The sequence below is a fragment of the Muntiacus reevesi genome, chromosome 9 (genome assembly GCF_963930625.1).
Source record: "Muntiacus reevesi chromosome 9, mMunRee1.1, whole genome shotgun sequence".
Classification (NCBI taxonomy): domain Eukaryota; kingdom Metazoa; phylum Chordata; class Mammalia; order Artiodactyla; family Cervidae; genus Muntiacus; species Muntiacus reevesi.
The window spans coordinates 63088144-63113096 of record NC_089257.1 but is presented as its reverse complement, the minus strand read 5'-3'; the positions used below and the strand labels follow the sequence as shown (position 1 = coordinate 63113096).

Here is a 24953-nt window from a genome sequence, read left to right as displayed (position 1 = left end):
AGAGCAAAGGGTTGAGATTGAAAGCTCCATTCTAAAAACTTCCATCTGATTAAAATGGAAAGAAAGGCATGGATCAGGCGGACACGAGTAAAAGGATCAAGAGGCAGGGACAGCATGATCCTGTGTCTTTGCTCCCAAGATCATCTCCTACAGCACTCACTCCCCAGAGGATGAACCAAATCATCTGTGGGTTCCAAGCCATCTTTGGTGCTAGGCTTGGGTGCCTGGACCACCGGAGGAACACACTGGGACATCAGACTCGCTGGGACATCAGGAGTTCACCAATGTTCTACTCACCTCTCTGGGGGCTCCAGAAAGTTGACACTCCCCTCATCAGACCAGCCTGTCTGAGAACTTCATGTAGCCTCCATCTGAACTGCTAATGTGGCCACTGATGGTGAAGGGAGGACCCATCTCCAGATCCTTCAGGTTCCTAAGAAAGACCATCCAATCAAGTTACTGGGGCTGAGAACCTGATCTCTCTCTGGGACCAGAGCATGGGAAGAACTTCTGGCAGTGACTCACTGACTCGCTGACTTATTTTCCAGAATGAGAGTTACCCAATCCCCGGGCCAGATGAGAAGCGGGCCTGGTTTGTGGCAGAGACCAGATGAGATGACTTATCACAGGAAGACTTTCTGAAACTTCTTGCAATAACTCAGGACACTCCCTTAATCCCCGATTGTCTTCATTTGCCCCTCTCTTTGGACAGCATGTTATGTCTGAGATTATATCTGTAACCAGGCAGGTGTCCACCATGGGCAGCTTAAAGACACAGTTATCTTTGTACCCTTAGAAACTAATGCCACAATACCTACTGCAATAGAATCTTTACTGAATAAAGGGTGGGTGAGTGAACAAATGAATGGATGATGCCCGCCCAGGGGTGAATGCTAAGTAGATCACTGTCATTAGTATCTTCCATGTCCTGTCTGTGTTCAAGTTTTCCGTCATGGAAATTTCTACACTGACCCTGCTCCATCATTTTCTCTTGCTTGCTCAGAGACATGGAGAGGAGACAGGGAAGGGAAGTAATAAGTTTGAGCTCCATCTTTGATTCTTTCTCAAGCATACATAGCCCCCAACCCCCATCCCACCCCCGATCTGTCCTGAATCTACTCACCGGATTTGGTACAAGTTGAAGACAAAATTAGGCCCTAGAAAGACAATCAGAAAAGAAAGGGTTGGTACCTCCAGGGAGAGTGACCCACCACTCTCCTGGGAGCATGTGTTCCTCCCTCACACCTGTCTGGGAGGTGTGGGGTGGCTAGGCTGGGCCTCAGGATGTCATGGAAGTTTCCCAGGCTCCTTCAGTGTCTTCTTCCTGCTCCAAACTCATGGATACATTCTCTTATTTCTAGACAGAAACACCAGCTCTTTGAGCATAGATCCTGCCACTGGGGATCTCTCCATCAAGGGCGCTAATGACTCTGGGAAGGAGGCTGGAATCCAGACTCCACCACTTCCCAACTCTGTGGCTCTAACCTCATATCTTCTGTTAAAAACAAACAAACAACAACAACAAAAAAAAAACACAGAGACTAAGAATTTCATCTTCACATAGAATTTTTTTTAAAAATCATATTAGGCACAAGTACATTGGCACATAGTAAGTGCTCAACAAACATCCGTGGAAGCTGTTGAATTTAATTGCAGATCCAGGAAATGTTCTCTGCTCGCTGGGACTCTAGTGCGTGGTAAGTCACTTCAACCATGTCCGACTCTCTGCAACCCTATGGACTGTAGCCCACCAGGCTCTTCTGTCCACAGGATTCTCCAGGCAAGAATACTGGAAATGGTCACTGTGCCGTCCTCCAGGGATCTTCCTGACCCAGGGATGGAACCCATGTTTCTTATGTCTCCTGCATTGGCAGGCAGGTTCTTTATCACCAGCACCATCTGGTAAGCCCCCAGGACTCTAGTATGCCCTCCCAGCTCTCCTGGGTCCTATGGGAAGTGCAGATGTGAATCAGAGTTGGGGGCACCCCCAGCAAATTCCAGGAGATGTCCAGTGGGCTGAAGCATCTGCAAGCTTAGGAGAAGGCCCCGAGACACACAGGCAGGGAAAGAGAGGACAAGGAGCCAGGGGTAGAAAAGACACCTGGAACTTGGCTGGTCTAGCCCATCGCCCTTGGCCTTGGGGCCCACACAGGCCTGGGAGATAGACTCCTGTGAGTTCTGAGGGAGGAGGAAGCTGACTGCTTGCTGGGTGTGGGAAGAGCCCCCCATTCAATAAAGGCCCCAGTACCCTACCCCCGCCGTCTCAAGGGCTTAGCCACCCCACCCAAGTCTTCAACCACCACCGCCACAGGAAATATTTTTGCATGACACCATTCTAAAGAGTTTGCTGCCCCATCTGGCCTGGCCAAATGCCACAGAAGAGGAGGGGCTGGGCTGAGCTGGGGCAACACGGTCCGGCGCTCACTCACCCTCCCAGCAGTACCCGCGCTGGTACCACTTGGCCAGGCTGTAGCCCAGGATGGACACGAGCAGCAGCGACAGCCCCACGCAGAGGATCAGGCCCAAGGTGCTGACGGAGTCGTCACCTGCAGAGACACACAGCCTCACCCAGCTGCCCAGAGCCCTCCCGCAGCCCTGGACTCAACTGATTGCACCTGTTACAAGTTTCCTCTTCTCCCACCTCACTGCCATCAAAATGACTGTCCCCTAAGAATCTGGATCTTGGGGACTTCCCTGGCAGTCCAGTGGCTAGAACATTGCCTTCGAATTCAGGGGTGTGGGTTCGATTCCTGGTCAGGGAGCTAAGATTCCCACTTGCCTCATGGCCAGAAAACAAGAACATAAGCAAATGAAGTAATACTCTAACAATTTCAATAAAGACGGTAAAAATGGTCTACATCAAAAAAAATCTTCAAAAAAGGGGGAAAAACAGCACTGCTTTGCACATTGAGGTGCTTGTATCTTTAAAAAAAAAAAAAAAAAGACTGGATCTGGGCTAGCTGGTTCAGCTCAGCTATACCAAGATGTCAATGGCTGATATCTGTTTTTTGTTTTTGTTTTTTTTTAGAGTTAGCTTAGCTTGTTGTTCCAAAGTAGCAGTCCTCTGACAGTAGAGATATTTTGGAGCTGGGACACCTTCCCGAAGTTGCAGCTTTCTACCTGTTGATAAAGACACTGCTCTTTGGGGAGGAGCCCAGGACATCTCTGCAGGAAGCAGGAAAGGCAGCCTGAACGCCCCTGAGAGCAGAGACACAGATCCTCGGTCCTCTCCCCACAAAACCTTCATGTGTGGTAGCAGGGTGTTAACCCCCTGGGTTCTGTTTGCTGCTTATACTTATCACTTCTTCCCTTTTTGTGGTATGAGCTCTCAGCTAAATTTATATTTTATTTGTAAAGCCACACAGAGAAAAAGAGACAAAGAGAAGGAAGAAGAGAGAGAGATTGGAAACCTACTGAAGCAGAAGCAGAGTAGGAAGCCAGATTTGCAGGGAGAAGCTGACCATGGGGGCAAACGGGGATGATTCAGCCCTTCCCAGGGCACGGCAGGAAGAGGAAGGACAGCCCACTCTTGCTGAGCAGGGGCCAGGAGTGTGGAAAAATGGATGAATTCCCCATCTACAGGGCCTGGTGTCCTCAGGCTCTATGAAGCCAGGAGGTACAGCCTTTGGTGTACACCAGGCTTGTGTCCGAAGCCCACACCCGTCATTTGTAAAATGTGGGACCTGAGTCAATCCCTCTCCCTCACTAGACTGCAATTTGCTCTGGTGAAAAACTACCATAATCATAAGTCCACATGGAGTTGCGGTGGTGATTAATGGAGACGCTGCACGCAGAGCACTTGGGAGAGGCCCTGACATGCAGGAAGTGCTCAGTGAATGTTGCCTGTGTGCTCAGTCATGTCTGACTCCTTGTGACCCCCTGCACTGTAGCCCGCCAGACTCCTCTGTCCAAGGAATTCTCCAGGCAAGAATACTGGAGTGGGTTGCCAAATCCTTCTCCAGGGGATCTTCCCAACCCAGGGATCGAACTCGTGTCTCTTATGTCTTCTGCATTGACAGGTGGATTCCTTACCACTAGCGCCACCATCATTATTGTTGTTGTCATTACTATCAAGTGATGAGGCTGTTTTTGTTTTTTCTTCTTTTTTAAAATTTTATTTATTTATTTATTTTTAACGCCAAAACATTTTGTATTGGGGTACAGCCGATTAACAATGTCGTGATAGTTTCAGGTGAAGAGTGAAGGGACTCAGTCGTGCATACAATGTATTCGTTCTCCCCCAAACACCCTTCCCATCAAGGCTGGCACACAACATTGAGCAGAGTGATATACAATAGGTGTCTGTTGGTTATCCATTTTAAATACAGCAGTGTGTACATGATCTTCCCAAAGTCCTTAACTACATCCCTTCCCCCTCGCCCGGCAACCATGAATTCATTTTCTAAGTCTGTGAGTCTCCTTCTGTTTTGTAAGTAAGTTTATTTCTTTTTAGATTCCACATATAAGGGATGTCATATAATATTTCTCCTTCTCTGACTTACTTCACTCAGTATGACATTCTCCAGGTCCATCCATGTGGCTGCAAATAGCCTTATTTCATTCTTTTAATGGCTGAGTAATATTCCACTGTGTATATATACCACATCTTCAGTAAGTATTTCACAATTTCCCCCACCCAAGCCTTTCCCTCTCTCTTCCCCTCTCCCATGCCCCTGACCCTTCTTCCATTACAGCATTCAAGTTATCCTCTGAGAGAGTTTGGCAGCCAAATGCAGATAGATAGTGTCTCTCCTCCTATTTTTAGATTCCAAAAGTCCAGGCCCTTAGAAAAATGGGAAGGATTCACCACACAGATGAGAGATGAACAGAAGCAAGATTAGCATTCTTGTTATACTAAGGAAAAATTTCCAGCCTGGGGGAGGGGAAGAGAGAAAGTGAAGTAAGGTGAGAGATGGGGCGGAGGGGTGGGGGTGGAGAATTGAAAAGATGTCAGCGGACTCCACAGAGAAAGTCCTTATTCCCTGATCTGAAGTGGATCCCCAGGGAGGCAACAGAATTCTTAACAGTTGTGGTATCTGAGAGCTGGGCCGGGTCCCAGAAAGACAGCAAGAGCCCAGTAAGGAGAGTGCCAGCAAGCTCCTGGGCAGACGGAGCCTTGGACAGCCTTGAAGGGTTGCTGTGCCCTCTTATGCTTTTGTTACTGTTGTTCATTCACTCGATCGTTTCCAACTCTGCAACCCCGTGGACCACAGCAACCAGGCTTCTCTGTCCTCCGTTATCTCTCAGAGTTTTCTCAAATTCATGTCCACTGAGTCAGTGATGCTATCTAACCATCTCATCCTCTGCCACCTCCTTCTTTTGCCTTTATGCATGGAAGCAATCAAATGATTTTTTCCCTGGTGACTCAGACGGTAAAGTGTATGCCTGCAATATGGGAGATCCGGGTTCGATCCCTGGGTTTGGAAGATCCTCTGGAGAAGGAAATGGCAACCCACGCCAGTACCCTTGCCTGGAAATCCCCATGGACAGAGGAGACTGGTAGGCTACAGTCCATGGGGTCGCAGAGTCAGACGTGACTGAGCGACAAGAGGCGGGAAAGTCACAGAGGGGCTCTCCAGACCTGAAGGAGTTAAGCATCTGGGACCTAGGGACACCTCTGTGGCACCCTGCCTAGCTGACGCTCAAAGCCCAGTGCCATCACATGGGTGTCAGGTGAACGGCCGGTACAACAGGCTATACACCTCTCCCTCACCCCTTAAGTCTCTGAGTAAAGGAGGAAACGGAGATCCTCAAAACTACTGATGGCATGTTCTCTGTGCCAGGCACTTGTTCCAGGTGTTTGTATTACAGCAATAAATAAAACAAAAAAATCCCTGTCTTCATGAAGATTATATTCCAGTGGAGGGAGACAGTCAGTAAAAAAAATTAAGAAATAAATTTTATACTATATTGGAAGACCACATATACTAGGGAGAAAGAGATAAGCAGAGGAAGAAATGGAATGCCTCATGAAAATGAGAGTAGCTTTAAATAAAGGGATCGGAAAGACCTATAAAATGTGACAATTGAGAAAAACCACACTTTGGTGAGAGAAAGAGCAAGCCAGGTAGACAATCAGGTAAAAACTTTCTAAGAGGGAGCAGCAGGATGAATTGAGGCAGGAGCACAACAAGCAGGTGCTAGACACATCGGGGAGTCCTAGATGATGCGTAGGGACAGGGATGGGGGAGAGCAGCAAGAGATGGGGTGGAAGGAGCCAGATTACTGCAGTGCTGTGAAGGCAATAGGGGACTTTGGTTTTTCCTTTGAGCAAGACAGAGTATTTTGAGCAGAGAAGTGACATGATACGAGGTTTTCAGAGGACCACTCCATCAGCTACCATGTTAAGGGTAGATGCAGCAGGGGACAATGATTAAGAGAGACAAGTCAGGAGGCTATTGGAAAGATCCAAGCAAGAGATGACCACTGAAGAGAAGTAGCACCAAGACTGAGCGACTTCACTTTCAGTTTTCACTTTCATGCATTGGAGAAGGAAATGGCAACCCACTCCAGTGTTCTTGCCTGGAGAATCCCAGGGACGGGGGAGCCTGGTGGGCTGCCGTCTATGGGGTCACACAGAGTCGGATACGACTGAAGCGACTTAGCAGCAGCACCACCACCACCAAGATACTGAGAGGCCAAAATCAGAGAGAGATCATCTATGTGGATAAGAGAGAGCATGACAGTGACCCAAGAACTCAAGTCCAGAGGCAGGTGGACAGATAACTCAACAAGGCATGGTGGTAACATTGTGGTGTTTATGGAAGCTGGGGTTTTGAAGGGTTCCATCAAAGAGAAATATCAATAACCTCAGATATGCAGATGACACCCTTATGGCTGAAAGTGAAGAAAAACTAAAGAGCCTCTTGATGAAAGTGAAAGAGGAGAGTAAAAAAGTTGGCTTAAAACTCAACATTCAGAAAACTAAGATCATGGCATCCGGTCCCATCACTTCATGGCAAATAGATGGGAAAAAATGGAAACAGTGAGAGACTTTATTTTCTTGGTCTCCAAAATCACTGCAGATGGTGACTGCAGCCATGAAATCAAAAGACACTTGCTCCTTGGAAGAAAAGTTATGAGCAACCTAGACAGCATATTGAAAAGCAGAGACATTACTTTGCCAACAAAGTCAAAGCTATGGTTTTTCCAGTAGTCATACATGGATGTGAGAGTTGGACTATGAAAAAAGCTGAGTGCTGAAGAATTGATGCTTTCGAACTGTAGTGTTGGAGAAGACTCTTGAGAGTCTCTAGGACTGCAAGGAGATCCAACCAGTCTATCCTAAAGAAAATCAGTCCTGAATAACCATTGGAAGGACTGATGCTGTAACTGAAACTCCAATATTTTGGCCACCTGATGCGAAGAACTGATTCATTGGAAAAGACCCTGATGCTGGGAAAGATTGAAGGCAGGAGGAGAAGGAGACAACAGAGGATAAGATGGTTGGATGGTATCACCAACACGATGAATGTGAGTTTGAGTAGTCTCTGGGAGTTGGTGATGGACAGAGAAGCCTGGCGTGCTGCAGTCCATGGGGTCGCAAAGAGTTGGACACGACTGAGCAACTGAACTGAACTGATCAAAGAATTCTGCAGGAGTAGAAAGTACCCATAGGAAACCACCAGTAGGTAAATCACAGCCTGCCGAGACCTGGCTGGTGAGAGAATATGTATTATTTCTGCTTGCTACCATTTGGTCCCCACCCCCAGCAGTGCCATCTGGCTTAGAAGTGGCTTACAGACACATTTAATTACTATCCTATTTTACCTCGTTATCTTTCTAGAATACCCCTTTAACTAATACTCTTTACTTATTCTCCCTTTTGCATACCTTTAAATTTTTATTATAAAATATTTCATGCACCCAAGAAGTATATAGAAAAACATGGTGAATATTCCTGTGCCTACTACTAATCTTCAAAGAATTCTAAAAATTTGCCATTCTTGCTCATTATCTCAATTTCAGGGTAGTTTTCCCCTACGTCTCCCTCTAAGTAACTTTTCTCCCAAATTTGGTGTTCAGCTTCCCTATGCATGGTTTTTATACTCTTAGTTCATTTTCCCCAAGCTATGTCTATATCGATACATATTTATTTATATAAAGAAAGGGGGGATATATATGTGGCATTGTTTTGCATGTTTTCAAACTTTATAAAAATGACAGATTACTTCTACTTTCAGCTGCCATGGAATAAAGGAGGCCAGATTTGCTCTCTGATCTTAAATAACTAGAAACCCAAACAAATATGTAAAATAGCAGAGAAAGGTAGTGTAGTACAAGATAGTGATGTCTGAAAGAAGGAAATGAAATGAGGTGTGACCCATGATTGTTGAGCTTATTGCATGTGGTGGGTTTCCAACACAGTACAGAGGGTTGTGACCCAAAGAGAGTCTTGGGTCCTGCCAAGGGAGATAATAAAGACCATAAAGAAGACAGAGCACCAAGAATTGATGCTTTCGGACTGTGCTGCTGGAGAAGACTCTTGATAGTCCCTTGGACTGCAAGGAGATCAAACCCTGAATATTCACTGGAAAGACTGATGCTGAAGCTGAAGCTCCAACTTTGGCCATCTGATGCTCAGAAAGACTGAAGGCAGAAGAAGGAGATGACAGAGGATGAGCTGGTTGGATGGTATTACTAATTCAATGGACATGAGTTTGAGGGAACTCTGGGAGATTGTGAAAGACAGGGAAACTTGGCATGCTACTGTCCATGGGGTCACAAAGAGCTGGACACGACTGAGCGACTGAACAACAGCAACATTTAATGCTCTAATTTATTTCTAAGTACCACGTTAGCTTCATTCTGTCAGATTTGATATGTAACATTTTTACCTGTGTCTAATTCAGATATTCTGTCATTTCAACTGGAATTTTTCTCTTTAACCCATGAATTCTTTGGCAGTGCCTTTTTAGTTTCTAAATATATGGAATGAGGTCTTTGTCTTTTCACTGTTTATTTTGATAGATGTTGGTTATAGCATTATGGCTGATATTCTGTAAGAAATTAATTTAAGTTAATTAAAATTAAATTAATTTCAATAATGGCTCAATATTTCCATCTAATTCATGAAGTCAAAGTAAAGCTTTTAGAAGTTCATTTTGTATAAGGTAAAACGCCTGAGAATATTGTGAATGTTATTGAAAATTTGGTTTAAGAGTTTAATGTTAATGATAAAGTTGTTTTTGCATTTTTCATATTTTTTTCATTCTGTGCTTCAGTCTTGGATATTTTTTCTCACCTATTTCATATTTGACTAATTCTCTCTTAAGCTGTGTCTAACTGGCTCTTAAACCATCCTTTGTGTTCCTAATTTCAGTTATTTTACTTTTCATCTCCAAAATTTTGACTTATTTTTATAATTTTTAATTATTTGTCAATTTTTTCATCAAGTCATTTATTTGCTATACCACTTTCATTTATTTTATATTGGTTGTCCTAAGGCTTATAACTGATCACAGTCACATATAAGGTAAAAGTAAATGATAAAGATATATCATGCAAAAAATAATCAAAAGAAAGCTGAATAAGGATAAAAGAAGACATTTCATAATAATACAAAGACTGACTAATCAAAATGGAATCCCAAATGTGCATGCATCTTTATTATACAGCTTTAAAACAAGAGAAAAAAAATGGATAACTAAAAGAAAAACTATATTCTTAATTGTCATTAAAGAATCCAACTCTCCTCTCTCAGTAATTAATGGAACATGAAATCAGCAAGCATATTGAAGACACAAACAACACTATCAACCAACTTGATCCAGTAGACATTTATAGAACACACATCCAAAATCTGTTAGAATATATTTTTTTCAAGTATACATGAAACATTCATCAAAATAGATCATGTACTAAACTATAAACAATTTTAATAAACTCTAAAAGATTAAAATCATATGGAGTATATTCACTGACCATAGAATTGTGTGGAAATGAAAGTCTAAAAAAACCCTGGAAAGTTCCTCAATATTTGGAAATTAAATAACACACATCTACATATCTCATGGGTAAAAGAAGATATCACAATAGAAAACCGAAAATACTTAGAACTAAATAGGAGTGAAAACACAACGTATCAAAAATTGTGGATTGAGGAGACAGTCTAGAAAGATCAAGACAGTGGAGTTCACAGGATGAAGGTAAGCGCTATACAAAGAGGACCCCAGGGATGTGCAGAGAATCCCCCTAAAGTATTCACTAAGGCATGGATCAATCATGTGTGTGAACAAACTATCTGAAGCTGGAGAGACAGTCATCTAAAAAGAATAGCAGGAACAGTATTCAGCATTCAGATGGGGCTGATATTAACAGCTGTGTCTGTTCCCATAACCTAGACTGGCAGAACTCATAATTCACAGGGCATTGGCTAGAGAACCCAGGAAGGTCTTACCTCAGTAATGGGAAATAATTAGCCTCATACAGAGCACTGTTCTGGACTCACCTAACACATCATCACAGCAAGACCAGAAGGGACCAAACTTTTTCCAAGAAACTTAACCACTTCCCAGAATATTTACAGAAAAACAAAACTATCTGCACTCAGCAGGGTAAAATTTAAAATGTCTGGAACCCAATCAAGGATTACCAGACTTACAGAGGAGCAGAGAAACCTGACTCATAATGAAGAAGGTAAGTAATCAATTGAAACCCACCCAGAACTGACAAGGATGTTAGAATTGGCAAACAGAGACATTACAATTATATTTCACTTGTTCAAAATATAGGCAGAGTCATTCAAGATATAAAAATACCAAAGATATTTGGTATGTAAATATGAAATCTGATTAACAGCAGATCAGTTATTAGAAAGGAAAAAATAATGCTCTTGAAGACATATTAACAGAAACTATGCAAAATGAAGGGGATAAAAAGAATTTAAAAAATGAAAACAGCACCAGTGAGATGTAGGACAACTTTGAGCAACCTCATGCATGTGTAACTAGAGTCCTCAAAGGCAAAAAGGAGAACTGAAAAAATATTTGAAGAGATATGACCAAAAATTTTCCAAGCTTGAAAAGCCCTTCAAATTATTTATTCAAATGATACACTTTCTTCCCTAAAAGGAGTTATAGTGCCCATGGTTGATATCATAATCAATTTTCTTTTTCATTATATTAAGGAAAGCCTAAACTATGCTAAAGCCTAAACTATGCTGTGTCTAAGGGTCTTCTGCAGAGGTACAGGTCAGCAGTGGACTGCTGCAGGTGAAGGGGCTCTGGGTGCAGTAGACCTGGGTATGGCGTAAGACCTCCTGGAGGAGTCACCCTTAACCCCACCATAGAGACACCAGAACTCACACAGGACTGAGGAAACAGACTCTTGGAAGGCACAAACAAAAGCTTATACACACCAGGACCCAAGAGAGAGGAGCGGTGACCCCACAAGAGAATGACCCAGACTTGCCCATGAGTGTCCAGGAGTCTCTGGCGGAGGCATGGGTCAGTGGTGGCCTGGTGCAGGGTTGGGGGCACTGAGTGCAATACATGCATGGGACCTTTTGAAGGAGGTCACCATTGTCTTCATTACCTCCGCCATGTGGCCTCAGGTCAAACAACATGGAGGGAACACAGTCCAGCAACAGAAAATTGGATTAAAGATTTACTGAGCATGGCCCTGCCCATCAAAACAAGACCCAGTTTCCCCCTCAGTCTCTCCCATCAGGAAGCTTCCATAAACCTCTTATCCTTCTCCATCAGAGAGCAGACAGAATGAAAACCACAATCACAGAAAACTAACCAATCTGATTACATAGACCACAGCCTTGTCTAACTCAATGAAACTATGAGCCATGTCGTGTAGGGCCACTCAAGACAGACGGGTCATGGTGGAGAGTTCTGACAAAACATGGTCCACTGGAGAAGGGAATGGCACACCACTTCAGTATTCTTGCCTTGAGAACCCCATGAACAGTATGAAAAGGTGAAAAGATAGGACACTGAAAGATGAACTCCCCAGGTCGGTAGATGCCCAATATGCTACTAGAGATCACTGGAGAAATAACTTCAGAAAGAATGAAGAGACAGAGCTAAAGCAAAAACAACACCCAGTTGTGTATGTGACTGGTGATGGAAATAAAGCCCAATGCTGTAAAGAGCAATATTGCATAGGAACCTGGAATGTTAGGTCCATGAATCAGGGCAAATTCAAAGTTGTCAAACCGGAGATGGCAAGGGTGAACATCGACATTTTAGGAATCAGCGAACTAAAATGGACTGGAATGGGTGAATTTAATTCAATGACCATAATATCTACTATTGTGGGCAAAAATCCCTTAGAAGAAATGGAGTAGCCATCATAGTCAACAAAAGAGTCCAAAATGCAGTACGCAGATGCAATCTCAAAAATGACAGAATGATCTCTGTTCATTTCCAAGGTGGAACTATTCAATATCACAGTAATCCAAGTCTATGCCCTGAGTAGTAATGCTGAAGAAGCTGAAGTTGAATGGTTCTATGAAGACCTACAAGACCTTCTAGAACTAACACCCCCAAAAGATGTCCTTTTTGTTATAGGGGACTGGAATGCAAAAGTAGGAACGGAAGAGATACCTGGAGTAATAGGCAAATTTGGCCTTGGAGTACAAAATGAAGCAGGACAAAGGCTAACAAGTTTTGCCAAGAGAAGGCACTGGTCATAGCAAACACCCTCTTCCAACACAAGAGATGACTCTACACACGGACACCACCAGATGGTCAATACCGAAATCACATTGATTATATTGTTTGCAGCCAAAGATGGAGAAGCTCTATACAGTCAGCAAAAACAAGACTGGGAACTGGCTGTGGCTCAGATTGTGAGCTCCTTATTGCCAAACTCAGGCTTAAATTGGAGGAAACAGGGAAAACCACTAGACCATTCAGGTATGACCTAAATCAAATCCCTTATGATTACACAGTTCACTTCAGTTCAGTCACTCAGTCATGTCCGACTCTTTTCAACCCCATGGATGGCAGCATGCCAGGCCTCCCTGTCCATCACCATCTCCCAGAGTTTACTCAAACTCATGTCCATTGAGTTGGTGCTGCCATCCTACCATCTCATCCCCTACCATCCCCTTCTCTTCCTGCCTTCAATCTTTCCCAGAATCAGGGTCTTTTCAACTGAGTCAGTTCTTCGCCTCAGGTAGCCAAAGTATTGGAATTTCAGCTTCAGCATCAGTCCTTCCAATGAATATTCAGGACTGATTTCTTTTAGGATGGACTGGCTGGATCTCCTTGCTGTCCAAGGGGCTCTCAAGAGTCTTCTCCAACACCACAGTTCAAAAGCATCAATTCTTTGGCGCTCAGCTTTCTTTATAGTCCAACTCTCACATCCATACATACTCCTGGAAAAACCATAGCTTTGACTAGACAGACCTTTGTTGGCAAACTAATATCTCTGCTTTTTAATATGCTGTCTAGTTTGGTCATAATTCTTCTTCCAAGGAGTAAGCATCTTTTAATTTCAAGGCTGCAGTCACCATCTGCAGTGATTTTGGAGCCCCAAAAAATAAAGTCTGTCACTGTTTTCACTGTTTCCCCATCTATTTGCCATGAAGTAATGGGACTGGATGCCATGATCTTAGTTTTCTGAATGTTGAGTTTTAAGCCAACTTCTTCACTCTCCTCTTTCACTTTCATCAAGAGGCTCTTTAGTTCTTCTTCACTTTCTGCCATAAGGATGGTGTCATCTGTATATCTGAGGTTATTGATATTTCTCTCAATTGATATTGATTCCAGCTTCTGCTTCATCCAGCCCAGCATTTCTCATGATTTACTCTGCATAGAATTTAAATAAGCAGGGTGACAATATACAGCCTTGATGTACTCCTTGCCCTATTTGGAACCAGTCTGTTGTTCCATATCCAGTTCTAACTGTTGCTTCCTGACCTGCATACAGATTTCTCAAGAGGCAGGTCAGGTGGTCTGGTATTCCCATCCTTTTAAGAATTTTCCACAGTTTGCGGTGATCCACACAGTCAAGGGCTTTGGCATAGCCAATAAAGCAGAAATAGATGTTTTTCTAGATGATTATACAGTGGAAGTTACAAATAGATTCAAGGGATTAGATCTGATAGACAGAGTGCCTGAAGAACCATGAACAGAGGTTTGTGACATTGTACAGGAGGCAGTGATGAAGACCATTCTCAAGAAAAAGAAATGCAGAAAGGCAAAATTATTGTCTACGGAGGCCTTACAAATAGCTGAGAAAATAAGAGAAGCTAAAGGCAAAGGAGAAAAGGAAAGATATACCCATTTGAATGCAGAGTTCCAAAGAATAGCAAGAAGATATAAGAAAGCCTCCTTTAGGGATCCATGCAAAGAAATAGAGGAGAACAATAGAATGGGAAAGATTAGAGATCTCTTCCAGAAAATTAGAGACACCACGGGAACATTTCATGCAAAGATGGGCACAATAAAGGACAGAAACAGTATGGACCTAACAGAAGCAGAAGATATTAAGAAGAGGTGGCAAGAATACACAGAAGAACTATACAAAAAAGATCTGCTTCTAAGTTTAAGTTATTAGTTTGAAACTGAATAAATGTAGATGACATCTCCAAAACTATATCATCTTTGAAATAGTTTATATTAAGTTTCTTTATGTCAGTAGTTAAACAGAATTAACTGATCATTTAAACTAATCCTAACTCAAAACACCCATTTGCATCAGCTTGCAAGAGGACTTATACCTCCATTATCTACAGCAGGGAGGTATGCATCCATATCCAAAAGCAGTTTCAGATCACGAGGATGTTTGTTTAAAATGAGATTATTCAAAATGGGAGTCCTGGTTTGTACTCCTCATAGTCGTTATTTGTTCAGGGGTGGAGACGCTTACTCCTTGGAAGGAAAGTTATGACCAACCTAGATAGCATATTAAAAAGCAGAGACATTACTTTGCCAGCAAACGTCCATCGAGTCAAGGCTATGGTTTTTCCAGTGGTCATGTTTGGATGTGAGAGTTGGACTGTGAAGAAAGCTGAGTGCCGAAGAATTGATGCTTTTGAACTGTGGTGTTGGAGAAGACTCTTGAGAGTCCCTTGGACTGCAAGGAGATCCAACCAGTCCATCCTAAAGGAGATCAGTCCTGGGTGTACATTAGGACTGATGCTGAAGCTGAAACTCCAATACTTTGACCACCTCATGCGAAGAGTTGACTCATTGGAAAAGAGCCTGATGCTGGAAGGGATTGGGGGCAGGAGGAGAAGGGGACAACAGAGGATGAGGTGGCTGAATGGCTTCACCGACTCAATGGACATGAGTTTGGATAAACTCCGGGAGTTGGTGATGGACAGGGAGGCCTGGTGTGCTGCAATTCATGGGGTCGCAAAGAGTCATACATGACTGTGCGACTGAACTGAACTGAACTGGGGCATATCTCTTAACCTCCACTGTCACTGTTGAGATGTAAATCTAATTAGAAGTCAGTAGCCATGTAGTCAAAGGCTAAAATAGGAGTCAGTACAATTGTGATCCTTTATGAGTTCTGGTCCCACAAAGGACCACCAGGCTCTAGGAGAAGAGATGCATTCAAGACAACCCTTCCGTCCCCTTTCCCTTCCTGCTTTACCAGCATCCCTGAGCCACGCTGATTGGCCCAAGCTCGATAGACCACTGGTGAGTCAAAGTTGTGACACTTTCTATTCCGCTTCCTCCCTCTAGACATTTGGAGGGGTGGGCATCCAGTCTAGCCATCATGCTTTTCTCATTCATGCCCAGGTACTCTCATTATGACAGTTTCCAGCCCTTTCATGCCAGAGCTGGTAAGTTTCAGCATTTGGATTGGGACTAAGAAGAAGAAAAAAATGCCCCAAGGGTCTTCAACCTTGGTCTTTGCTTCAGTCAAGTTTGCAAGACATGTCTGTGTGAATTTGAGGCACAAGATCTCTGTTATAATGTTACTTCATTTTTAACATTGGATTTTCTCTTGTTTCTGTATGTCTGTATCTAGATGGATGGATAGATAGATAATCTCCCCCAGAGATTTTCTGTAGGATTTCAGCATTCCTGGAGACAACCAAAATATCATCTTAATTCCATCAGTACTTCCTTTTAAAAAAAAAACCTGTACATACTGATTTTACAAAGAACACTTAGCTTGTCCTTATATAAAATACTAACTGAGGAAACTTAGGTTTGTAGTTTGTAAAGGAGAAATTGGCATAAAGTTTACTTAGTATAATGAAGAAGAAAAGAGGATATGGTGAAAAAGGAAAAAAAGACTGGGAACAAAGTAGGGCAAAAAGGTAAAACTAGGCGGTGGGGAAAGAGAAGGAAGAGGAGGGAATTGAGAAGAAAAACTAATTAGTGAACATGTAGTTTGGGGTGAAAATAGTAATTTCCCTTTTTGAAAATAGAATCAAAATGCAGAAGAATATAGCCAATCAATATGTCAAATAGAATATAAATGGCATAGCAACCACATAACTAAATGGCATAGCAACCAAAGTGCAGCATGAGTATATAAATAAAACCATATGCAAAAGAGAGGCAAAGATCTCTGCCTAGAACTAAGTATTACTCAGAGAATACAAGAAAATTCTTCAAATTCACTTCACTCCCTAGAACCACTTGCTTAAAACATGCATTAAAATAAAGGAAGTTTACAGGAAGAGAAAGATTAAGGAAACAAATTGAAGAGCACATAATACCATTATGGAGATAATAGATTCAATAGAAATAGAAAGTAATAGAATAGAGAGCATTAAAAACTAAATTAGTAACAGAGGAAAAGCTTGAGAAAAGCACAGAGAATGGGAAGGAAAATACAAAATATTAAAGAAATTAGAGGAAAAGCTAATACCTATGGAAGACAAAGCTAATTCAAGTAAAAAAATGTTGATAATCCTGAGGTAGAAAACCCAACAAATTAAACAGAAAATATTTTCAAAGATATAATGCAAGAGAATTTCCCTGAATAGGGCAGGGTGGGAGAGAGAATGGTATCTGCAGTTTAAGTATGATACACACTGGGTTCTATTAATAGGAAAAATTCATTCAGAATACTCAAGACCACTGCACATTAGAATTAAAGTTTTGCTCCAGTTATTATTGTTTCTGAACTTCAAGCCCACCCTCTATATCCAGGTTTCTGAAGCTGCAGCTAAGACTCTGTAAACCATATTTCCCCTTTGCCAGCTGGGGGAGGTTCTGCCAATAGCAGATGGTAGCAGGAGACCGAAAGACTCAAGGATAAGAAGGGACTTGCTCTGTTCTGTCTGCTTCCCATTGTCTTCCTACAGGTGTCCTAGTCCTGTCAGTAACACCTTTTGCTTCTTTTTCACCCCAGAAGTTTTTTCTACAAGTAGCTGGGTACAGTTTTCAGTTTTTCCAAGTTCATAAAACCAGTCTCATTATTTCCTACTCTCCACTGCAGAAGTATGAGTGCTCAATTGCTCAGTCATGTCCAACTCTTTGTGACCCCATGGATTATAGCCTGCCAGATTCCTCTGTCCTTGGAATTTTCCAAGCAAGAATACTGAAGCAGGTTGCCATTTCCTCCTCAAAGGGATCTTCCCAACCCAGGGATCAAACCCACATCTCTTGTGTCTCCTTCATTGGCAGGTGGATTCTTCACCACTGTACCACCTGGGAAGAAATATGAGCACCAGATGGCCAAAGTCCCCTTCCCCAGAGGTCTGAGGTTCTCCTCCAAGCTCCATATCTTAATACTTCCAGATTCTTTCTTTTGCTTTCCCAGTCCTAGCGGTAGTAGCTCTTCTTGCAATTGCTACTTCCATGATACCCATCTGCCTTTTCAGTTATCTAGTTAGTAATTCTCTATAATAAATTGTCTCTGTTAAAATATCTAGTAATAGCACTTGTGTTTGTTTTTGTTAAGCTTTGAGCAAAGACTTATAGACAGGTACAAAAATAAACCCTCTTTTGCAACCCAGAACTCATTGTTTAGTATGAGTTTTGATACAGGTAAGAAGGAACATGATAGTTAAAACAGATTCAAATGATAGGGGTGTATTGATGAACCTAAAGATTGCTTCCAGGACTATAGTTGTTGTTATTCAGTCGCTAAGTGGTGTGTGTCTCTTTTTGACCCCATGGACTGCAGCACGCCAGGCTTCCCTGTCCTTCACCATCTCCCAGAGTTTGCTCAAACTCATGTCCATTGAGTCAGTGATGCCATCCAACCATTTTGTCCTCTGTCATCCCCTTCTCTTCCTGCCTTCATTATTTCCCAGCATCGAGCTCTTTTCCAGTGAATCAGCTCTTTGCATTATGTGGCCAAAGTATCAGAGCTTCAGCTTCAGCATCAGTCCTTCCAATGAATATTCAGTACTGATTTCCTTTAGGATTGACTGGTTTGATCTTGCAGTCCAAGGGACTCTCAAGAGTCTTCTCCAGCACCCCAGTTTGAAAGCATCACTAGGAGGAGAAGGTTGCAGCACTCAGCCTTCTTTATGGCCCAATTCTCACATCCATACATGACTACTGGAAAAACCATGCAGTTTAGTGCTCAGTTGTGTCTGACTCTTTGTGACCCCATGATCTGTCCATGGAATTCTCTAGGCAAGAATCCTGGAGTGGGTTGCCATTCCCTTCTCCAGGGTATCTTCCCAACCTAGGGTTCAAATCCCAGTCTCCTGCATTGCAGGCAGATTCTTTACCATCTACACTAATAGGGAAGCCATAGGAAGCACTATGAAAAACCATAGCTTTGACTATATGGACCTTTGTTGGCAAAGTGATGTCTCTGCTTTTTAATACGCTCTCTAGATTTGTCATAGCTTTTCTTCCAAAAGCTAGCATCTTTTAATTTGGGGGCTGCAATCATCAACTGCAGTGATTTTGGAGCTGAAGACAGTAAAATTTCCCACTGTTTCCACTCTTTCCCCATCTATTTGCTGTGAAACGATGGGACCAGATGCCATGATCTTCATTTTTTGAAAGTTTGTTGAGTTTTAAGACAGCTTTTTCACTCTCTTCTTTTATCCTCAACATGACGCTCTTTAGTTTCTCTTCACTCTCGGCCATTAGAGTGGTATCATCTGCATATCTGAGGTTATTGATAATTCTCCCAGCAATCTTGATTCCAGCTTGTGATTCAACCAGCCCAGCATTTTGTATGATGTACTCTGCGTATAAGTAAGCAGGGTGACAATATATAGCCTTGACGTACTCCTTTCCCAATTTTGAACCAGTCCATTGTTCCATGTCTGGTTCTAACTGTTGCTTCTTGACCTGCATACAGGTTTCTCAGGAGACAGGTAAGGTGGTCTTGTATTCATTTCTTTAAGAATTTTCCACAGTTTGTGTGATCCACACAGTTAAAGTCTTTAGCATCAAGACAAACACGAATGGTGTGTCTCTTGCCAGGATGCCATATGAAGAACACAGTGTCACTTTTCATGACGAGATTGCCAAAGATACAAGACTCGAGTCCAAGCATGAAGAGACATTATACAAACCCAAACTGAGTCCATCTTAGGAAAGAGCTGACCTGCAGTCTTCCAGTGTAAAGGTCAAAAAAAAAAAAAAAAAATCAAAAGAAGATTGAGGAAATGTTCTATACGGAAGCAGAATAGAAAGACCAGAGAAATAAATCCAACCTGTGATTCTGAACTGGATTCTTTTGCTATAAAAGCCATTATTGGGGCAATTAACAAAACTTGAATAATAAAATGATTAGATAGAAGTAATATATTTGATTTAATTTTCTGATTTTGATCATCACATCGTGGCTATGAAGGGAATGTCTTTGTAGGGAAAAGACTCTAGAGTATTCAGGTGTAATGGGGTATTAGGTAAAAAACTTACCTAATCATTCAGGGAGAAAAAGTTTTGGTTTACTTTTTAAAAATATAGTTCCAACTTTTCTGCAAATTTTTAATCATTTCAAAATAAAATTTGATAATTTTTATATGTAATTGGTCTCTATTTACTGATTTACAAATCTCTAAGACATTTTATAAATGAAAAAGCAAAGTTTAAGTGGATATAGTATAATGTCTTTTGGTATACTTTTCAAATATATATATTTGTATTTCATTATATGTATATATATAATTTTTTTGAAAAATGCAGAGGAAAGATTTTGTGATGATCTGGGAGGGGGTGGTAGTGGGAAGGAGCTTTTATTTTTCATTTTATATCTTCCTGCATGATTTAGATTTTTACTACAGGTACAAGGTACATTACCAGATACCAGAACTGACTCATTGAAAAAGTCCCTGATGCTAGGAAAGATTGAAAGCATGAGGAGAAAGGGGAGACAGAGCATGAGATGGTTGGATGCCATCACCAGCTCAATGGACATGAGTTTGAGCAAACTCCAGGAGATAGTGAAGGACAGGGAAGCCTGATATGCTGCAGCCCATGGGGTCACAAAGAGTCAGACACAGCTAAGCAACTGAACAACAACAACCAGGTACATGTATTAGTCTACTTTAAAAACAACAACAACAACAACAGGAGTTTGCTGGAAGGTGAGATTATATTCCATTTTTGTTTTTCTTTATATTCTTACAAAATCAAAACTTAATAAATATTATATAAACATTTGGATATACACACATTATAAATTCTTTTCTGTTTATAATTAGGGTAATAGGTTAACAAGGATTGGATAGCATCATCAATTAAGCCATTTTGAATAATTTTGGTGGAAGAAAAGTCTTTATCTGGAGTTTTATTTAATTAAGCTTTTTAACTTAAAGATCTGTATGAAGAACTGTCCTTGGCTACTGAATAGCAAGGATTGTATCTATTTTTTATTGAAGTATAGTTGATTTACAATGTTGTGTTAGTTTTTGGTGTATAGTAAAATGATTCGGTTATACAAATATACATATTCTTTTATATTTTTTCCATTGTGGTTTATTATAGGATATTGAATATAGTTTTCTGTGCTATAAGTAGGACCTTGCTTTAACTATTTTATATATAGTAGTTCCTACCTGCTAACCCCAAACTCCTAATTTGTCTCTCCACCAACCTCTTTCTCCTCTGGTAAACATGAGTTTGTTTTCTATATCTGCGAGTGTATCTCTGTTTCACAAATAAGTTCATTTTTGTTTTATTTTAGATTTCATGCATGTAATGTCATACAGTATTTGTCTTTCTAGTTCTGACTTACTTCAATCAGTCTGATGATTGCTAAGTCCATCCATGTTGCTACAAATGGCACTATTTCATTCCTTTTTGTGACTGAATGGTATTCCCTTGTGTATATCCCACCATATCTTCTTTATCTGCTCACCTGTCAATGGACATTTAGGTTACTTCCATATCTTAGCTGTCCAGTTAGCAAGGATTCTAAAACACATAGACTTCAAGGCAGCTATCTCAGAACTATAAGAAAAGCATTTTCTCATTCATTAATTTAGATTCATACCTCCAATTACTTCACTCACCAAAACCTCACTCTATGGGATATGTTTTAAAATCTACTCTCTTGCTTGACAAGCATACTCCAGTGATTTGGGAGGTAATAAGTTTAAATAGGATTTAGATTTGATAAACTCCTGTGTGTTTTCATCCATATCCCTCCATGTGCTGCCTTGTTAACACAGTCAAGGGGCTTTTCCCATTATTGTTATTGTCACTGCTGTTTTGATTTCCTGATAACGTCCATGTAAAATCAAGAAACTCTGGAGCAAGACTCACATTTACTCAAACATGGAATGGTTAAAACAGACTTTAGTTTTTGGTGATCTCTTGATAAGGGATGAAATGAGAAACCTGCCTCTCTCAAGGCACTTAAAGATGAAAGTTTTCAAAAGGCACCTCAGAGGAAAGTTTACATGAAGTTTCAGAAGACTGTCAGCTAGAAATCACTTGCAGAATTCTAGAATCACTTTGTAATATCGAGCAGAGATTAAGAAGAGAAAGACAAATGCCATATGAAATCACTTATATGTAGACTAAAACATGTACAAATGAACCTATCTACAAAACAGAACCAGACTCACAGATGTAGAGAACACACTTGTGGTTGACAAGGGGGTCGGGGGAGGGACGGCCTGGGAGTTTGGGGTTAACAGATGCAAACTATACATTTAGGATGGATAGACAACAAGATCCTACTGCATAACAGGGAGTTATATTCAATATCCTGCAATAAACCATAAGGGAAAAGAATATGAAAAAGAACATATATATATATATATATATATAGCCATTCCCTTCTCCAGGGGATCTCCCCAACCCAGGAATCAAATCCGGGTCTCCTCTATTGCAGACAGATGCTTTACCATCTGAACCACCAGTATATCTATATATATATACTGGAATGGGGTAGCCCACTCCACTAGTCTTACTTAGAGAATCCTATGGACAGAGAAGCCTGGCAGGCTACATACCGTCCATGGGGTTGCAAAGAGTCAGACACAACTGAGCAAGTAGCACCTTCCCTGGGTTGGGGAGATCCCCTGGAGAAGAGAATGACTACCCATTCCAGTATTCTTGCTTGGAGAATTCCATGAAGAGAGAAACCTGGCAGGATACTGTCCATGGGGTCAGAGAGAGTCAGATACAACTGAGCAACTAACACTTTCACTACTTTTTTCAGTATATATAAATATATATATCCGTTCTTTTTCATACTCTTTTCCCTTATTGTTTATCAGAGAATATTGAATATAGTTCTGTGTGCTATACGGTAGAAACTTGTTGTTTAATCTGTTCTAAGTGTAATAGTTAACATCTGTTAACACCAAACTCCCAGGCCGTCCCTCCCCCGCCCGACCTTGGCAACCACAAGGTCTGTTCTCTACACCTGTGAGTCTGTACTTCAATTTAAAAAACAGAGATCAAGAGTTTGGGCGCTGGTGCCAAAAACACATGAGTTTGAGTCTCAGCTTAACATTTACTTACAATGTGTCCTTGAGCAAGGAACTTTATCTTTCCAAAACTCAGTTTATTTATCTAGAAAATGGAAATAAAATTATCTGCTCTATCAAATTATTATAGAATTTTTTGGAAATAATATAATCTACCACAAAGAAAACACTTAATCAGTACTAACAGTAGTAAGTATTGTTGTTGCTGTCGATTACTTTTTAAAAATAACTGCTTTCTCAGTCTATATTCTCAATATCATGAGCTCGTATATGGTTAAAACAGACTCTGACCACAGTGTCAAGAGTAAAAGGCCATTTTTCATATGTGCCATGAGACTCATCACAAAAATCTTAAGAAGAAAGAGGGGCCAGCCACATTATCACAACACTAGCCCAAGGATAGAGATGTTAGTGAAACTTCCTTTGGAATAAGTGTCCACCAGTCTGCTCATTACTAAGATCAGGTTTTATAAATACAAATATAAGTGGTGAGTTTTCTTTTTAAATTTACAACTTTTCATCTGTTTCCATATCAGCTCTATGTAGACCCCCCCCAGGGACCACCCTCACAACTCTGGCATTCAATGCTCTAAAGAACATTGTTCCCACACTCAACAAGTGTTTGTGGAGTCCCTACTCTGTTTCAGGTCCTATGCTAAACACTGGGTCCAGGCAGATAGAAACCCTGCCTTCATAAGCTAATATGCTATGGGGAAATTGAAGGTCTGACTCTTTGCAACCCCATGGACTGTAGCCACCAGGCTCCTCTGTCCATGGAATTCTCCAGGCAAGAATACTGGAGTGGGTAGCCATTCCCTTCTCCAGGGGATCGTCCCAACCCAGGGTTTGAACCAGTTCTTCTGCATTGCAGACAGATTCTTTACCATCTAAGCCACCAAGGAATCCCTAGGGGTTTTCTAAACAGATAATCATCCTATTAATCAGTTGATCAAAAACACACATTCTGGGGACTTCCCTGGCAGTCCAGTGATTAAGAGCCCACACTTTCACTGCAGGGGGTCTAGGAACTAGATCTCACATGCCACAAGTAAGATCCATTGCAGTCAAATAAATAAATAAACATTAAAAAAAAACATTCTGTGAAGAAGTAGAAGGTGTTGGGGTGTCATTAGAACAGGAATATCTGAACTATTCTGGGAGGTTAGGAAGTTTCCTAGAGGAGGTGACATTTAGGTAAGATCTGAACCAGGAAAGAAGAACAGCACGTAAGGCAGAGAACATGTGCAATGGGCCTGAAACAGGAGAGAGTATGTTAAATGCACAATAAAAATTCACAAGACTAGTGTGAGACTAGAGAATATGCTGGTGAAAGGCAGAGGGGTGAGGTGGAACAGGAAGTGGGGCTCAGATTGAATGAGACATGAGAAGAAGTGAAAGAGAAAAATGGGGTCTTGGAGACCATGTTAAGGACTTTTGTACTTTATGGTAAGAACAATGGAAAATCACTCAAGCAGTTAAGTGGTATTATATTATGACAAAATGAGCTCTTGCTAAAAACCACTCGCCCTGACTGCCATGTGCAGAATAAATTAGAGGAGAGCAAAAACAGACGCCAGGTTGACCGGTTGGGTGGCAAGAGAACTTAGGTAATTATTATCTCAGCCTAGCAACACATAGAATAAGTAATCTAAACATCCAGACATCTGAACAGGTAGCTTTGGTGGAAATAGTATCAGGCTCACAATCAGTTAGTTAAGAAACTAGGTTGGATCAAAGCATGATTTTATTGTCTTAGTCCAGGAGCTACAGGGCAACCTCTTAGGTTTGCTCAAGAATAACGGAGCCAGAGAGGTAAAATTCTAGCACAAGATCTACTGACCCACACCCATTGAAACTAGTGAAAAATATCTTGAATAAACAATCATTTAAAACTCTCTAAGGTCTTCCCTGGTTGTCCAGTGGTTAAGAATCCACCTGCCAATGTAGGGGACACAGGTTTGATCCCTGGTCCAGGAAGATCCCACATCCCGAGGGACAACTAAGCCCGTGACCACAGCTACTGAAGCCCAAGCTCTAAAGCCTGTGATCTGCAAAAAGGAAACCCACCACAATGAGAAGTGTGTGCACTTCTTGCAGAGAAAGCCCATGCACAGCAACGAAGACCCATTGCAGCCAAAAATAAAAAGAATAATTATTTTTAAAAAGA

General features: G+C 41.5%; 1 protein-coding gene and 1 non-coding gene across 2 annotated transcripts in view; one reads left to right on the top strand and one right to left on the bottom strand.

Annotated features, from left to right (window-relative positions):
• Positions 1-333: 333 nt before the first annotated feature.
• SMIM35 (small integral membrane protein 35) overlaps positions 334-24953 on the bottom strand; it is a 74131-nt gene continuing 49511 nt past the window's right edge. The window contains exons 2-4 of the mRNA XM_065946135.1: positions 2430-2546; positions 1124-1157; positions 334-433 (exon numbers count right to left, since the gene is read on the bottom strand). Of these exons, the coding sequence (XP_065802207.1) occupies positions 334-433; positions 1124-1157; positions 2430-2546 (251 nt within the window). The remainder of the gene's footprint in view (positions 434-1123; positions 1158-2429; positions 2547-24953) is intronic.
• On the top strand, positions 17808-17933 carry LOC136176142 (small nucleolar RNA SNORA40). The gene has a single exon (XR_010664518.1). It is a non-coding gene; the product is annotated as a small nucleolar RNA SNORA40 (small nucleolar RNA).